The sequence below is a fragment of the Trifolium pratense genome, linkage group LG3 (genome assembly GCF_020283565.1).
Source record: "Trifolium pratense cultivar HEN17-A07 linkage group LG3, ARS_RC_1.1, whole genome shotgun sequence".
Lineage (NCBI taxonomy): Eukaryota > Viridiplantae > Streptophyta > Magnoliopsida > Fabales > Fabaceae > Trifolium > Trifolium pratense.
Genome location: NC_060061.1, coordinates 27884058 through 27902854, shown reverse-complemented (window position 1 = coordinate 27902854; position 18797 = coordinate 27884058). Strand labels below are relative to the sequence as shown.

General features: G+C 36.5%; 1 protein-coding gene across 1 annotated transcript; it reads left to right on the top strand.

Moving 5' to 3' along the window:
• Positions 1 to 462: 462 nt before the first annotated feature.
• LOC123916236 (homeobox-DDT domain protein RLT2-like) lies at positions 463 to 17958 on the top strand. Its single transcript, XM_045967648.1, has 18 exons — positions 463 to 1161; positions 1277 to 1729; positions 2566 to 2639; positions 2922 to 3332; positions 3406 to 3495; positions 3582 to 3746; positions 3831 to 4053; positions 6232 to 6332; positions 10314 to 10400; positions 10654 to 10806; positions 10897 to 11049; positions 11991 to 12200; positions 12326 to 13003; positions 13101 to 13661; positions 14366 to 14980; positions 15582 to 15686; positions 16480 to 16743; positions 17027 to 17958. Exons 1-18 carry the CDS (start codon positions 1044 to 1046, stop codon positions 17810 to 17812), a joined length of 5247 nt encoding a protein of 1748 aa, XP_045823604.1. The 5' UTR covers positions 463 to 1043; the 3' UTR covers positions 17813 to 17958.
• The last annotated feature ends 839 nt before the right edge of the window (positions 17959 to 18797 follow it).

The window sequence follows — 18797 nt, the reverse complement described above, 5'->3', positions numbered from 1 at the left end:
ATGCACCATACGAATTTACCAATATACCTCTGTCCGCTACTTAAATAGCGGATTCTACATATGAGAGTATTTTTTCCTCAAAAAATTTATTTTTATAAGAGGACGTTATAAAAATGATATTTTTGAGAAAAAAACATCTTACCAAGATTTCTATAACATCCGCTACTTATAAGTAGTGAGCGTTATAAAAATGAGAAATTTTGACGAAAAAACATCATGCCTAGATTTTTACAACGTCCGCTACTTAAGTAACTGACGTTATAAAAATCTTGGCAGAATATTTTTTCATTTTTATAACATCCGCTACTTAAATAACGAAATGATTTAACGAGAAACTCATAGAGCGCGACTAATGAATAGAGTGACCAGAGTAATTTTCTATTAATTAATCAAATACAAATCCCTTTCACCACACCTAAATTTTAATTATAATTTGTTTTTCTTCTTCTTTTTGAGCATTACTCCTACATTACGATAAACTTAAAAATCGAAAAGGTGACACAAACAAGTCAATACTAAATGGCAGCGATTGGGAGATGGACTACTGTTGCTTCATTTCTTCCTCCAACAACAACTTTCTATTTCATTAATCACAACACATCATACAACAATTACATATACCTTTTTCTATGACTACTATTTTACACTTAGTAGTATCGTATCATATTGTTGCATTCTTCTTCTACTTCATTTTTTAGTGTAATCTCATTACCCACTACTATACTCTATTAATTAATCTTTTTGCTATTCCCCAAAATCTAACCACACATCTCAATCACACAAAATAGTAACACACTGAGATAGAGATAGAGAAATGGTTGCTTCTGCTGATTTTTTGTTAGAGAGAGAAACTCCAAATTCACACTTCTACCCACTCTACAAGCTCTGATTTTTTGGACCAATTTGGAATACTCTTCCTTCTTTTTCGTCATTTTCGTTTCTGGGTTTCTTTCTCAGTGTGGATTTTGCCTTTTCTGTAGGGCAAGAGTTATTGTTCCTTAGGGTTCAATTTGTTAGGGTTTTCAGCTTTATCTTCTTCATCTATGGAGGTTTGTTCAGAAGGAGAGGAGAAGAAGAACAACTCACTAGAGGAAGAGAACAAGGTCAAACGCAAAATGAAGTCTGCTTCGCAGTTAGAGATTCTTGAAAAAACTTATGCTGGTAAGTTAAAATAAATTTAACCCATTTTTTTGTTTTCATCTCTTTGAGTTGTTATGAATTTGTGCTGAAATGTGAACTTTAGTTTTATGGGATTTTGCATTTTTTGGTGGTTCAGCTGAGTCTTACCCTTCTGAGGCAATTAGGGCTGAGTTATCTGTCAAGTTGGGCTTGTCTGATCGTCAGTTGCAGATGTGGTTCTGTCACCGGAGACAGAAGGATAAGAAGGCTGCACCGGTGATGGTTAAGAAGGAGGTCGACGTCGCGCTAACTTCGGCTCCATTCGAGGAGGGTGTCAGGCATGATCATGGTTTGGTTTCTGTCTTGAGACCAATTGGTAATGTGGACTCGCCGCAATTCGTGGCACAGCGTGGGATGATGGCATTTCCTAGGATGATGGCATTGCCTGCAATGGATAGCAGTAGTTACCATGAATCTCATCGGACTATACAGGAGTTACGAGTTGCTGCATTTGTGGAAAGACAGTTGGGGGAGCCATTGAGAGAGGACGGACCCATTCTTGGGATGGAATTTGATTCCCCGCCTCCAGGTGCATTTGGTGCATCGTTAGGTAAACTAGGTTTTCTAATTGCAATTCATGTTTCTAAAGTTTTGGCATGCCTTCTGTTGACTTATAAAAGGGTGGAAAAAAAAATAAAAAACAATTTAGTCACTGTATATATCAGCTTAGGTAACTTTTTTTTTTATTTTAAAACAAGCTTAAATAGCATGTTAAATACCTATTATATACATCTGTTTTGGTTTAGTCCCTAAAATAATTTGCCGTGTTGTTTTTGGTCGATTTTAATCCATGCACCATCATAGTAGTCAATCCCAGATAGCGGAGCGGCCTACCTCAAAACCGGGATAGCGGATAGCGGGATAGCTGCTATTTCAATATTTACTTTTATCTAATTAATTTATATTATATATATATAGACACACACATATTCCAAATAATTATTATTTTTAAATTATTTTTATGATTTATACTATATAAATCTGAATATTTTTATACTAAAAATGTTCCAAGTAATTATTTTACAAAAGGTATGTTTTTATATTTAATATTTGGTCTTTTCAAATTGTGCAAGAGAGAAGTCTGCTCGATTAGTGTTTTTTTTTGTACAAGTTTATTAGTTAAAATCTCATTATCGATGCCAATAAATAATCACTTTTGAGCTATTGAAAGGTTCAAGGTGTGTTTGATAAACCTTTTTTTAAAGGTGTTCTTATCTTTAAAAAGCACAAGCAAATTGTACCCTAAATTGTTATTTTGGAAGGATTGCATAAAAAGTATTATTGTCAATGTTTTGCATGAGTGAAGTTTGCTTAACTTGTTTCAGACGGCATGGCTTTAATTTTAGTACTAATGCTATTGAACCCTTGGCAATTATATAATTGCAGGGTCAGTGGCAATGGGGCAACACAGGCAATCTGAATGGCCTGTTGAGGCAAACATTTATGAACATTTGGATAAGGTTAGATTTTTGTTCAGCTTTTTTCCTTTTTCTACCATTGCATAGTTTTAAAGAAATCTGTTGAACAATGTAACACTACTTCAAAGAAATCTGTTGAGTAATGTAGCACTGCTTTGTTAGTTGTTCATTTCAACTATATCAATTAAATATTTCAATATTATATTTTATCTGCATCTTTGGTCGTTATTCCCTTCAGTTTTTGTATTTATATACTTTATCATGGGTGAACAAATATTTTTTATATGCATCTTTATCTCTCAGCTGAAGAAGTTCAATTTCTAGGGAATTTCAAGGACTCTCCATGAATATCAATTTATTCCAGAGCAGCCAACTGTTAGAAATGAGATATATGAGAGAGTTACTGCATCTATTCCACATTCTAGGACATCACTATCTAGTTTGCCATCTTTCCTTAATGGGAATGAATCTGCACCTAAGGTGTATGGAGTCCAAGGTCAGAAGATACCTGGTCTAAATCTTTTGTCTCAGTCTGAGCAAGGTAGGCCGAACCATGTTATGCTTTCTGCTTCAGGAGGGAATGATGATGATGTACAAAAGAACCCATTTGCCGATGTAACTCTTGACATTCAAAGCGGGGCTAACCAAGTAACTCCGATTGATGGCCCTCTACTGCCATCTGATAGGAGGGTTATCCATGAGGAGGAACTTGAAAGGTTTCAAAGGAAGCGAAAGGTATCTGCATCACATAATCCCAACATGTTTTAATCACTATAGAGTGGTATTTCATGACTTGTCTTATTTTCAGAATGAAGAGGCTAGAATGCAACGGGAATTTGAAGTGCAAGAGAAAAGAATTAGAAAAGAGCTTGTAAAACAGGATATTCTAAGGCAAAAGGTACTGATCAGATTTGGTCTCGATTCATTTTTTTCCTCAATGATTATATTTATTCTGTTATTGATATTGTTTTTCCGTACATAAAGAGAGAGGAGCAAATAAAGAAAGAGATGGAGAGGCAAGAACGTGAAAGGCAGAAGGAAGAGGAAAGATTATTGCGTGAAAGACAGCGAGAGGAGGATAGGCTCCTTAGAGAACAGAGACGTGAGCAGGAGCGGCGGGAGAAGTTTTTGCAGAAGGAATCACTCAGAGTATGTAAGATTGTTCTGCCAAATTGCATTCACTCTGATCTGTTATGTGAAAATAAGGGATGCTTATGTTACTGGTTCTTGTAGACTGAGAAAATGAGACAGAAGGAAGAACTACATAGGGTGAAAGAGGAGGCAAGGATTAAAGCTGCCAGTGAGAGAGCTATTGCCCGCAGAATGGTCAAAGACGCAATGGATCTTATTGAAGATGAACATCTGGAACTCATGGAATTAGCTGCATCAAAGAAGGGGCTATCTTCAATACTGGCTCTTGACTATGAAACTATGCAAAATCTTGAATCATATGGAGGTGAATAATTTTAGTACTATTTGACTCTACTTATATTTTCTGCTGATTTGTGTTTATGATATGTACCATCTATCAGTTTCCTATAGGTTGTGCAGTTTGGCCCTTAAAAAGTATTTATTCAAATTTGTTAAGAAAGTGAGAGATAAATATGTGTGTGTGGGAAAGAGTCATGTATATTCTGTTATCTGACTATCATTACAACCAATTTGAATAGAGTATAAATTACATGTTTATAATGCTAGCAGCTAGCTGAGTCAGCTAGATCATACGGCTGAGAGATTCTTTTGTAACTGACTCTTATGCCAGAATCTATTAAAAGAATATATTACAATAGTCCTAACAGAAATTACTAACAAAAATTATTAATAGCCGAATATGAATACCTATGTTGCAATTGAGATGCACTTAATAGTACTCATAAACAACCTTCCCTGTTGGATAAGAATGATATTCGTACCCTATCCATATCCCCGCGGATATCGGCCATGCGAGTATATAGCGAGTATTCCAATATCTGCGGGTATCTGCAGATATCCACGGATATCATAAATATTTTTAAAAAGTGCGTTTATTTTTATTTTAAAAAAAAACTATAAACTTTCTTCCTCCTTTTACAACAAAATAATCTTTATGAAACACCAAAAAAGTAGAGTTTCTTCCTTTTATTACAACATAATACTCTCCAATCACGAGCAAAATTAGTACATTTGTATTTAATTGATAGGGTATTTTAGTAATTTATTAACGGGTACAAATACCATTACATCTGCCTTTGTATCCATTAACTAACAGGTAGTTGAAATATCCGTTTAGTAAGCTACCCTCCTCGTATCTGTCACGGATTGTATCCGCGGGTGATTTTTGTTTTCTCTTTTATGGTTTTGAATTGTTTTGTGGGGTATCTCTTATAGTTGGTTTTATTTCATGTACTCTCTACACATATTTAAGGAAAAGGTGGCCTAGTTCTCAAAGTCTCCTACCATTGTGGGATCTGGGGAGGGTAATATGTACAGAGCCTTGTCCTTGTGAGTAAAGAGGCTGTTAACTCCACCAAGTTACAAGGCAACTTAAGCATGCAATTGGACCAAAGCTGATCCTCTCATACATGTATTTATATTAGGCTTCTTTTTTTTTTTGTTGATAAGCGTATTTATATTAGGCTTAATTGCATGTTTGACCCCTTACGTTTATTTTAGGTTTCAATTTGATCCCTTACGTTTAAAAAGTTTTAAGTTAGTCCTTTTAGTCAAATTTCAGTTTGAATCGTCCACGTGGCTAATAGAGTTGCATATATGTGGACAACTTAGAAGGGTGCCACGTGAAAGATTTAGACAAAATTAACTCAAAACTTAACGGTAAGGACGAACTTATGTTGACATCAGTAACGCAAGGGACCAACTTGAAACTTTTTAAACATAGAGGACCGACTTGAAATCTAAAATAAATGTAGGGGACCAAATGTGCAATTAAACCTTTATATAAAACATTTTTTTTTCCTTGAATCATTTTGTGTGTACATGGGTGTCAAGCTTTTGTGCTAATTGTGTCTTTATTCTTTAAAAGATTGGTAGGACAATGATAGACTTGGGTACTATGGGGTGCTCAAGTCCCACATCGAGTAGTATGGGATGCTCAGCGGAGTATTTAAGTGGCTTGGTTTCCCCCCTTGATGGCTAGCTTTTAAGGGAGGGTTCCCCAAGTGCTTAGTCGGGACGTCGGCTCTCGAGGGGTGGAGAGGTGCTATGATAGAGTGCCAGTTGTTGGATATTATGGGGCGCCCAAGCCCCACATCAAGTAGTATGGGATGCTCTCAGGGGAGTATTTAAGTGACTTCTTCCCCCTTGATAGCTAGCTTTTAAGGGAGGGTTCCCCAAAGGGCTTAGATACTTATCAAATAGCAATTCAAATATTTGTATGGTGAATTATGTTGCTGAAATCTCAACTTAGTCTAATTACCATTTGTATGTGTTGCTTTCAAAATTAATGACAAAGTCATCACACCTGCTGCCCCTTAGATTAAATGGATTTCTAATATTTTTCATGGGAATATCTTTATTATGATTGCTTCAAATTTGAATGTTTCTAATCTGAAATAGTTATTATAGTCTTAAATACATATATATTTGAAAAAGTAATTTCCTTAAGCATTGACTGAAACCAAACACACTGGTTTTTCAGATGGGCAGACATTCTTCCCACCCAAGTCTGTACAGTTGAAAAGAGCTTTTTCAATTCAACCTTGGTCAGATTCTGACGAGAATGTAGGAAATCTTCTAATGGTAAGATGTTTTACTCATTTCTCTTTTGGGAGTTTTTACTGACTGGTAAATGGGATTGGCTGAGGTATTAATTTTATTACTTCCTGAAAAGGCCACAAGGTTATAAAAAGTTGTGAAAAGCCATCTTCCTTCACTCGTGTAAAAGTTGTAACCTAGTTATGGTTTATACTTTTTGGTTCAAAAATATGTTGCTGATAGTGCATTATCAAATGGCTGACTTTATTTTCTGCTTGGTCTTGCTATTGAACCATGTGACCTGCGTCACCACTTTGGAAATGAACTGATAAGACTCGATCTCTATTAAGTTTGAACATGATCAAATAGGAAATATAGAACTGAATAGTAACAAACTTTATATTGATAATCCAATGGAAATAGTGATTCTATGCTGAAATTACAACATAGATTGAATGATAAAATGCCGAAAATGTAAATGATAAAGGAGGCACTTCGAGAGGCCTTAGCTCTCCTAGGGTAAAATTCACCACTCAAATCATGCATAGAAAACAATGGCAGGAAAACATTCTCCTATTTAATCAATCAGGTCTAGATTTACTTTCTCTTCTCTCGCTGAATAAGGAAACATTCCTATAAGAGAATGATTAGCTGTATCATTCTGCCCATATTTCCTTTTATAAAATCTGTCATAACTATCAATACCTCCCCCTTCAAAATTCTCCTTGACCTCAAGGAGGAATCTGGGAAACTCTTCTCATCTTGTCAGCTATCTCCCAAGAGTTTTCAAATTCAGGCAATCATTCCCATTTGACCAAAACTTCCACTTCTCCTTGGTCGTTCCTTCGTGTATCTAACGCTTCTTCAGGTTCTGGTTCCAGCTGCGACTCTTCATTCAAACCAGTTGGTAAAGGTTGGAAATGATTCCTTCTTCCAAAGACCCAATTAAGCAAACAATAGATTGAAAGAAAATTTCTCCAATAGCATTCACAAGCAACTTTAGCCATAAAAACATTGAATTTTCCTGGGTCCCATGGTATTATCCTCACTGATGAATTTAATACCACCATTTTCACATTGGCTAAATGAAACAACCCCTCTAGGTAGCAAACACTGAGATTCCAAGTAAACATTAAGAATGTTGTCAGAAATTTGTCACTTGTACTGGATTTCATGAACATGGCATGAACAGCTTGCAAGAAATCAAGGAATTTAAGCACAAACTTATCCTTCCAAATTATGATTGAAGCTAGTGACCTTGGTACCTCCTTTGAAACCATGACTTGGGTAGCGTTCTTTGAAAATTTCAATATTGAACTGAATATTATTATTTCCAGAAATTTCTGGAGACAACTCTGATTGCAAAAGTTGACCCCTTCTTGGAATTCAAAGGTAGTGATCAACATGTCCCCTAACCCTCCAATTATCTTTGAGAACTTATAGTTTTCATGCTTTGAGAGCCTTAAAATATAACAAAGAACAAGTGCATATGCAATGCAGAAAGGCCACTGATCTATTCCATATTCACTTCCCAAAATTGGTTCCTTCCCAGGGTCCCACGGTTGAAAACTTGTCGAGTCAGCTTCAAACAATCTAATCTGTAGGACAACTTCACTCACTCTGTCTCTAGGTGACCTGCAGTTGCTCTCTTTCAAAATCACTGAAGCTCGGACATAATCAATCATAGGTCCAGCTAAGAAAATAAAAACCTCCATTGAAGTATCTAAAGGATCAAGGGCATATGCTATAGGCTTTTCCAACAACATAAGAAAACCACTTTCTATATCTTCCATGTAACAATTCATTGTATGAATGAATAAGTGTACTGATATTGTTTCTTCTTTCATATTCCTTCCATTCAAAACAAGAATGATGAACTTCAAAAATTTGGTAGTATTCCTAGGATCCACGAATTCTTTAAGACTTCGAATGAATTCAAGTAGGTTATCAAAGAGAAATTGTTCATGGAGCATAACTTCAATCTCCTTTGTGTACCCTCTTACCAGATCATCGTCTACTTGGATAGTTAGCATAACCATGTATTCATACATTCTCTCAGCGTAGTGAGCATTCCCATGTAATTTTCCCCCACCTTGTAGCACCGAATAATCATCATTTGGTGGTAAAAGATGAGTCAAAATTCTCCAACACAAAGCCATACCATTACAAAACCTTTTCTCCTGAACACTAGTGATATGATAACATTGGACTAGGTCCATGGGATCAAGAGTTTGACCCAACTCACCTAAAACGAAGCACTGACCTGTTTCTATCCCCTTCAGATTCATATAATCAACTGTACCCACCCCCTCCTTTTTCATAATCCAATTGTTATCATTAAATTGAACTAAGCTCAATAACTCTATTCCTGCCCACATTGCTAATTCCTTCAAAATCAAACAAAATTTAATTTGGGTCTGACCCATTATGTTAAAAGAGATACCAACCTTGCCAATTGACCCATTTGCCCTTTGATCTTCTTTTCTAATCCAAGTCAAATCAACCGAGTTAAGAGCTAGACCCACCATGTAAGATATCAAAACTACCCTTCTCTCTTTCTTCAACAAGAGAAAGCCTTCCACGTTCTCCATTAGAGAAATCTCTACTCCCATGTCCGGTGGTTCTCGCCATGGTGGAACCAACACAAGTCGATATAAGTCTGGCGGTTTCGGTGGTGGTTTGATAACAATCACCTGCTCTTTTCTTTCTTGAATATCTGTGTTTGCAGAGATTCGTTCATGCAAATCAGAGTCCGGCGAAGATCGCTGTGATAGTACTGTCACTGATCGGCCGGTGTCTAGAGGCTTTGACGGAAGTCGTGGCGTTTGACTGCGATGGTGGTTCAACTCCGCGTTTGGCGATTTCAGCGGTTTGAGCGGCAGAACTCGCTGTGGTGGTGCCGTTACAGGTCTAGTGGTATTCTGCCATGTTGGCGAAGGCTGCACCGCTGATCTATGTACACAATCGTTATCTGCCATCGTACTTAGCACCCTTATTTTCTCGGTCTCAACCTTAACTGTAGTTTCAGACACCTTCATCACTATTGTTTCCGGCTGGAACTCAGATTTGTTCAGGTGAGTTTCTTCTCTGACGTCATAGAAATTATGGTTACCACCATCAGTTTGCGGTGGTTGATGTGAGTCCCACGACCACGCACTATTATCGCTCCATTCCTCCTCTTCGTGATAGTGGTGCACTCTTCCCCGTGGTTGCCCACGAAGACGGTTACGACGAGCCCGTTCCTCTTGAATGAGCTCGCGAAACTGCTCCACCGTGACTGGAGGTCTTGATTGTTGTTCCAACAACATCTGACGAATTTGTTGCAACTTTGTTTCGATGTTTCCCAATTTTTGTTCCATTGAGTCAAATCTCGCATCCATTGTTTTCTCTGGTGTGCAGCGCAAACCAAGGCTCTGGATACCAATTGATAAGACTCGATCTCTATTAAGTTTGAACATGATCAAATAGGAAATATAGAACTGAATAGTAACAAACTTTATATTGATAATCCAATGGAAATAGTGATTCTATGCTGAAATTACAACATAGATTGAATGATAAAATGCAGAAAATGTAAATGATAAAGGAGGCACTTCGAGAGGCCTTAGCTCTCCTAGGGTAAAATTCACCACTCAAATCATGCATAGAAAACAATGGCAGGAAAACATTCTCCTATTTAATCAATCAGGTCTAGATTTACTTTCTCTTCTCTCGCTGAATAAGGAAACATTCCTATAAGAGAATGATTAGCTGTATCATTCTGCCCATATTTCCTTTTATAAAATCTGTCATAACTATCATGAACTCCTTTTTTTTTTTTTTTTCCTTAGTGTTCTGTAACCCCCACCACTGGGCCATCAAATAAATACCTGGATTTAACCTGTATTCATGCTTAGTTTTTCTTATGGAAATTAAATTATCATTGTGGCTTCAAACAATTAAGCTGTATATCGTGCAAAATATAAACTTGTTTCTTTTTTTTTTTTGCATTTATTACCATCTATGGCTTGCAAAATTTTCTCTCAGCTTTGGAGGTTCTTGATTACCTTTGCTGATGTTCTTGGAATATGGCCATTTACCTTGGATGAGCTTATACAAGCTTTTCATGACTATGTAAGCTTTCTTTTCTAACCCTTTGGTTATGCCTTCTCTCTAAGTTACAGTATTGTTTATCCTAAAATTATTCCTTAACTTGTGCTTGTCCAAATGAAGAGCTCAATATTCATATAATACCAGGTCCAGGCGACAATTTTCCTAATGATACCCTGGTCCCTGAACATAGATTCTTGCAATGAACCTACAAAAACACTAAATGTTGCTAACAGTGCTTTTGACAATGGGTCAATATTTTCTCTCAATATTGCAGGACCCTAGGATGTTAGGTGAGGTCCATATTGCTCTTCTGAGATCCATTATAAAAGATATTGAAGATGTTGCAAGAACACCCTCTACTGGATTAGGAGCTAACCAAAACAGTGTTATGAACTCTGGTGGGGGGCATCCACAAGTAGTTGAAGGGGTAAGTTTTATTTTTTCATTTTTCAGCTTTCAATATACTTCTTTGTTCTTTTCTTAAACTAAAAAAAACCTATTTGGTATATACTGTCAGGCGTATGTATGGGGTTTTGATATAAGAAATTGGCAGCGGCATTTAAATCCATTAACATGGCCAGAGATTTTGCGACAATTTGCATTGTCAGCTGGATTTGGGCCGCAGTTGAAGAAACAGAATATTGAGCAGGTGCATCCTAGCAACAATGAGGTAATTTCTATGCACTCCATTCATCACTAGTTGTTTCAATTGAAAATCTGCTGTCATGGATTGTAGTTCTAGCGGTAATAATTAGCTTGTTTTACTTCAGAGTTTGCATTTTGTGAATTCTGTAATGAAAAATTATCCTTTAACTGTCGTGATATTTCCATCGACCAATGCCTTGTCTAAAAAATTCAAACTTGTATTAAAAGATGTAGCATATTTTTGGAAGTAAATTTTAGGAAATCATCTTTAGTCCATAACATAATTTATTGCGCATTTATTAAGTATAAAATTGTGTTAGTTTTTGGAAATCATCTGTCCCTAACATTATACTTATGGTTGCATAGGTTAGATATAAAATTGTGGTCTTTTTTCAAGTGTAAAGAAAGGATGTCCGAGTTAAGCGACCCACATATTGCTTTTTTTTTTTTATTAGTAAATTCATTTTCAAACAATTTATCCTTATAGTTATAGTCAATCATTTGTACTGGTGCATCCTACTTGGGTTGCACCATCTTTTTTTTTTCCGCAGCGGGTTGCACCATCTTTTTTTTTTTCGCAGCGGGTTGCACCATCTTGTTATTAAGACCTTGTATTGCAATAAAGTCAACTTCAAAGTGAATACAATACAAAAGGGAGTTTTTTTTAACTTCTTACTTTTGAAAGAGATGTTGGAGAAAATGTGATCCAAATCACTCGTCCTCCTCCCTCTCACAAGCAGGGAAATTTTGAGAATATTACTTTATAACTTTCAAAGGAAAGATACATGAAGTTATGTACACACATGACACATGTTTGTGAATACGTGATTGTGTTCATAGTCATAATTATGTATTGCATTGAAAATTATTTTCTAGGGCATTCAATAACCAATTGTGATTTTAATTTTTTTTTTGTTTTGGTTTGGTTGCGGTCTTTTTTCTGTATCCCATTTGGTTCCAGTGCAGGGTAATGATGGTAAAGATATAATTTCTAATCTACGCAGTGGAGCTGCTGTTGAAAATGCTGTTGCTATTATGCAAGAGAAGGGATTATCTAATCCTAGAAGAAATAGGCATCGTTTAACGGCTGGAACTGTTAAATATGCTGCATTTCATGTCCTGTCTCTGGAAGGAAGCAGAGGCCTCAATATACTGGAAGTTGCAGACAAGATTCAGGTTTAACTATTCATACAGTACCTTTTTTTTTTTTTTTTTGAAAATAAAATTCATACAGTACCTTATTCATTGTATTATTATGATAACTATTCAATTTTCTCATTCATTTCCTTTTGTTTATCTAGAAATCTGGACTTCGTGATCTTACAATAAGCAAAAATCCAGAGGCTTCTATAGCTTCTGCTTTATCTAGGGATTCAGAACTATTTGAAAAGACAGCTCCTTCAACATATTGTGTACGTCCTGCATATAGAAAGGACCCAGCTGATTCTGAAGCAATTTATTCAGCTGCTAGGGAAAGAATCAGGATATTCAAAAGTGGATTTGTGGGTGCAGAAGAAGCTAATGATTGTGAAAGGGATGAAGATTGTGAAAGCGATATGGCAAAAGATCCTGAAATTGATGATTTAGGAGCTCAACCAAATACGAAAAAGGAGGTCTCAAATTATGAGGAATTTAATGCAAACACTGTCGTGAGAAGTGGGAAGGACAATGGTGAGGTTTTGCAAACTCCTGAAAGTTGCCATGAGAAAGTGGATGAGGGTTTAAGATCAACTGTTGATGAAGGTTTCGACGAACATAAAGATGTTTGTATATCTAGTAAAATTACTGTTTGCAGCAATGACGTTGCTAATCCAATTCTAAAAGGCGTGGATGTTGATGAAAAGACTCCTGGTGAACCATGGGTACAAGGGCTTATGGAGGGAGAATACTCGGATCTTAGTGTTGAGGAGCGTCTTCATGCTCTTGTTGCTTTGATTTCTGTGGCAATTGAAGGAAATTCTATCCGTGTTGTGCTGGAGGTATATCTTTAACTTTCACACCTTAATTTCTCATTGTTGACCTGTGTTTGGCCTTAGAAAGGATTTGTGTGTGAGTTAATTACAAGCAATATTGCAGGAACGTCTAGAAGCCGCAAATGCTTTAAAGAAACAGATGGGGGCTGAGGCACATCTTGATAAACGCCGTATTAAAGAGGATTATTTTGTTAAAATGCAGTCTTCCTCATATTTGAAAAACAAGAATGAACCAGCTGTTACATTTCCATCTGTAGGGGGGAAACAGTGCCCATTGCATACTGTTGATGTCCAAAATGACAAGGCTTTGCTCACTCCCTGTGACCGGCGTGAACAGATAAATGCACAACAGGAAAATGAAAATCCTCTGCAGAGTTCCTTATTAGAAGTGAACATGCAGAGGCAAGATTGTTCTACTGGCCCGGATAATTATTCAATCCAACAATCTATATATGCTTCTGAAAGATCTAGGTCAAATTTAAAATCATACATTGATCACTTGGCTGAACAAACTTACATGATTAGATCATTGCCTCTTGGTTTGGATCGGAGAAGAAACCGATACTGGCAATTCACTACTTCTGCTTCTCAAAATGATCCAGGTTGTGGTAGGATATTTGTGGAATTGCGTGATGGCTGTTGGAAGCTGATTGATTCTGAAGAGGTATTGCTTCTATGAGGCTAAACTGATCTTTAATGATCATTAATACAAAATATGATTTGCAAGTGTTATTTTTGTGCATTTTCTTATTAGCATCATTTATGTTAAGCCTATGTTTATCCAAGCTTTATGTAGTAGATTATTAGCATCCATTAACATTTAGATACGAAGTATTATTGTCATTAATGCTACTTAGTCATGCAATGCTCCCGCCATGACAGGGTCCAAGGATGGGTTGGATCCATGATCAATCGTGGGAAGCCAGACTGATTCCACAAGAACCCACAACCTTCTAGCTAGTCAACAACAACTCTAACCTTTATACGTTGGACCCCATCATTCTCATGAATGCTACTCTTAGTCTTATATTAATTGCTGACATGTCATTTAAGATTATGTACACTCCATATGGTTAAAAAATCATTTAGTGTACTAAGATTGTGTACTAAAAATCATTTAGTCCATGATAAACTGAGCTTTATTGGCTAAAATAACCGTAATAAAGTAGTTACGTTTAGATACGATAAATAAGAGTATTGGTGGAAAAACTTAAGTAATTCTTCGCTGCTATCCTAACATAATAAATAATGTGACAAACAAATATTCGACAGAGAGTAGTTTTTGTTGTTGTAATTGTACTTTATAGTTATCCTAGATATTATTCTGTTTTGTGATGGTTTTCTTCACTGTATTTGTTTTATGTCCAGGGTTTTGATGCTCTATTGGTATCATTGGATGTACGTGGGATAAGGGAATCCCACTTGAATATGATGTTGCAAAAAATTGAAATTTCCTTCAAAGAATCTGTTAGAAGAAATGTCCAAAATGGAGACACTGTCAAGAAACTTGATAGAGAAGCAGTTAAAATAGCTAAAGACCAAGATTGCAGTGCTAATATTTACTATCCTACTTCTGCATGCATGGATGATTTGGACACATCAGTGGCATCAACATCTTTTATGGTTCAGCTTGGAAGAACTGAAGTTGAGAACAAAGATGCTTATATGAGATATTGGGACTTTGAGAAATGGATGCGAAAGGAATGTCTAAATTGTTCAGTATCACGTGCAATGAAGTTTGGGAAGAAGAGGTGCAACCAAATACTTCTCATGTGTGATTTGTGCCATCATGTCTATTTCTTTAGAGGATCACCGTGTCCTTCATGCCATAGAACTTTCAGTACTAGTCAGGGGAACTCTGGTTCTTATGAAAGTTTTGCTCATTCTGAAGGCAAAATGAATATTGACACTCATTTGTCTCATGATTCTTCCTCTTCTCCAATGAGGATGAGATTGCTCAAAATCCTCTTGTCAGTTGTTGAGGTGACAATCTATATAATTTATCTTGACTATGATTTTAGCCGTTTTTATATTTTTAAAATAAATCAATGGCATAAATTACAGATTAGTGGTAGTTTTCTGATTGCATCTACAGATCTTGTCTCCCACTTCCTCTGTGCCTGGTTTATCTCTCCCTCCCATGTCTTTGTTCGGGCTCTCATTGTCAAAGTTAATAAAATATTTACATTGGACATAGAGTTGATAAAAGAATACTTGCAATTGTGATGGCTTTTGCAAGTAGCGGAAAACATAGAATCACCATGAACGTGATAGATGAAAACACAGGAATGGTGACAAGCCCTGAACATTGGATACGAAGAAGTTGTAGTTGAAATCCTATAGGAAGGAGGAATCCACAGTCCAAGAAAGGACTAAGAGAGAGGAAACACAAGTGAAAACTTCACACTAAATTTCCTTTTTAATTGTGAACTTATTATTGAAAGAAAAATACATGGTTGAAATGTGTTGACATGGCATGGTCTTGTTAAATTGTGCATGAGAAGAGGCTAATATGTTGTTTAGGTAAACTTGCTGTTTATTGTTTGTTTCTTGTTCACTGATAGTGCTGGGCTATGGATCGTAGGTAACCCTTCCTCAAGAAGCTCTGCAACCTTTTTGGACAGAGAGGTACAGGAAGTCTTGGAGTTCAAAACTAGAAGCTTCCTCATCAACCGAAGACATTCTACAGGTTATAATCTGGCACATCTTGATAGATCATGCTCGTGCTTTGGAATATCTAGCTTTTTGTTAACCATCACAAGTTTAAATACTCTTCTTATGGCTTTTGTTGTAGTTGTTAGAATACTGCAGAAGCTCAAATTTGATCTTTGCTTTAGATGATTAAGATGAAGGAGAAGTCTGTGGTCATTATTATGGTTGAAAAATTTGTAATTGATGAATTTTAGTATCTTGCAATTTGTTTGATGTCACACACACACACACACACACACAAGTTGTGCATAAAAAGGAATCCACAAAACTTAGGGGATTTAGAAAAGATCAGAGCTATGAATGTGTCTATTTAAATGCTATTAAGAAAATAAAGAATGAATATGGAACAATCAACACTCCCCATTCTGGAGCATATATGTTATATGCATCCAGCTTATAAGTTATTTCATATGTATGCTCTTCTACGACCCTACAAGAATTTGGTGAATAGGCTGCTAGTGAACATTCTGAAGTCTTGACGGTGCGTAAAAGAATATTTCCAAAATAATTGACAATCAACCTCCATATATTTAATCCTCTCATGGAAAAACATTATCTTCACCCTACGAGTTGGGTAGTAGGGAGTATCCCAAGTTAGTAGTTATTGTGTTGGTCTGAACATTTTAAAATCTAATGTTATAGGTTTCGTTCACCGTAATATGTTTTCTTGTTTGCTCTCCTTTATTTCTTCCTTGACTTAGTGGAATATGTGTAGCTTTTATTTATATGTTCACTTTGTTACTAATGTCTCATCATCGCATCTTTCTTAGATGTTGACTGCATTGGAAGGTGCTATAAAAAGGGAGTATTTGGCTTCAGACTATGAAACTACCAGTGAGCTGTTAGGTTCAGTTTGCTCGTCCGGATGTATCCCTAATGATACCATTGGTGGTGGTAGGATACCTGTACTTCCATGGGTGCCATATACAACTGCTGCTGTGGCTCTGAGGCTCATGGAACTTGATGAATGCGCCTTTTACACCTCACAACAGAAGCTGGAGTCCAAGAAGGATGAAAAAGTTGGAATTGTTGTGGTAAGTTTTCTCTGTTCTCCCGCTTTGATGAACTATACTGAAAAAAAGGGGAACATTGTAATGTAAAGCTCTCACTATGGCAGGTCCAGGGTGACACTGCTTCTAGTACCACAAGTTATTTTTTAAAAGCGTATTTCTGGTAATAGGATTAAAATTGGTTGTGATATCTGAAGAGACAGTAGTGTGGATTTAATCATTGTTTTGTGGGATTAGGCTTTTATATTATTGGCATATTAATCTTTATATTTGAATTTCCCCTATAATTCTTGTATTCTACTTTCAGAAGCTTCCATCAAAATATGCTGCTGCCAAAAATTCCTACGATGCTGGTGCATTTGTAACTTCATTTCAGGCTAAGCATACTGTAGAGGACCGGGGTGCTCTTGGTGCTGGCCTCGAGAGCTGCAGCAAACGACAAAGGACTCGACAAGGCCGCAGCCATTCTCGTGATCAAAGATCACAGGGAAGAGTTGCTAGTTCCAGATCGACTTCCAGAAAGAGAAGCACTACATCTAACAGTAGGAAAAAAGATAGTAGGATAAAAGGAAAGTTACTTGGATGGAAAGGGACGCCAAACGTTCGTGGTCGGAGGAGCATTAGAAGCAGGCAGAAACCTGCAGCCAAGATGGATGTGATCATCAGTGAGAAGCATACCCCAAAAGATATCACAGAGGAAACGCCAATCTTTGCCATAGAGGAGATTAATGAATGTGAAACTGAAGCCAATGCGCGAAATGCTAGCAATTTGGAAAGATCAGACTATGAAGGTGATCTTTATGGAGCAACAGATGAGTATCATCATCTAGTAGATAATAATAATAATGATGGATATAAGGGTGGATTTAGTGGGAAATCTGAGAACTTAATAGCTCAAAGCCACTATAATATGGATGATGAGAATGATGTGAATATGGATGACGATAACAGCGAGGAAGATGGGCAAGTCAATCTTAATACTGAAGATTATATAATTGGAGGGGACTCGGATACTGGGTACAACAGAGAAGAAAATGAAGAACATGAGGATCCAGATGGAGATGGTTCTACATCATCAGATTGCGGTGACTAAATGTAGCGCAATGTAGTAAAAATAGTTCATAAGTTAAATTTTGATCTTTTTTGTTTTGTAATATAGGAATAGGCCAGTATCAGGTGCTTGGGATAGAATTTGTATGCTACAAAATATCGAAATGAAATGTTTTTCTTCTGCCGTTATTAAATATAGCATCGATATTTAACTAAACTCCATTGGATGACATTAAGTAGTATACATGAGGTCTTAGATTCAAACATCATTGGCTCCAATATATATATATGGGACACTTCAAGTGAGAGGAGTGTCTTATTATGAGAGATGAGAGGAGCAAATATGGACCATAAGATGTAATCAAACGGTGAAGATTAAATGTTCTCTTTTACGGTGCGCTATTCTTGACTCACTTTGTCTTGCAGTTATCGTTTCGGCGCTTTCGTCTTTCTAAACAACAAAAATCCCTTTGTCTTCTTCTCTCATATAACCCTTTTCATTATTACTCAGATAATTGTCTTTCGACAACTCTCAAAGCCTTTCCACTGTAGCCATTCGAACACCCTCAAAGTATATAGTTTTCTCGATCAAATAGATGGGTATGTCAATATGGATTGAATTTTTATTTTTTAGCATATGGACTCAAACGTTGTATTTTAAAGGATTGTGCTAACTTTAATTCAATGTATGTATGGTCAATTTCATTTTGATGTTTTCTCTCTAGGCCTTCCATGTATCTTTTATACCCCCAAATATTTCAATTTTGCCCTTGCTAAAAACTTCGGTTCGCAGAAACCGAAGTTTTTTCTAGTTCAAATTCAGGGGAAGTTCGGTTAACAGAAACCGAATTTTTTTTTCAAGGCAAAAAATATTTGGTTCGTAGCAACCGAAGTTTTTATTGAAGGGCAAAAAAGTAAAATATAGGAGGGGAAAAAGAACCATGGGGGCCTAAAGATAAAACATCTTTCATTTTTGGTGTTCAAAAGTGCCTCATGGTAATTTCTGAATTGCTTGATCTTGGTCAAAA

What these genes read in the sequence shown, in the direction of transcription:
- LOC123916236 (XM_045967648.1), top strand. Translation starts at nt 1,044, where the DNA reads ATGGAGGTTTGTTCAGAAGGAGAGGAGAAGAAGAACAACTCACTAGAG. An exon ending in TGCAGAAGGAATCACTCAGA is followed by an intron (nt 3,747 to 3,830) that starts GTATGTAAGATT and finishes TGGTTCTTGTAG; the next exon opens with ACTGAGAAAATGAGACAGAA. An exon ending in AGCTGATTGATTCTGAAGAG is followed by an intron (nt 13,662 to 14,365) that starts GTATTGCTTCTA and finishes TTTTATGTCCAG; the next exon opens with GGTTTTGATGCTCTATTGGT.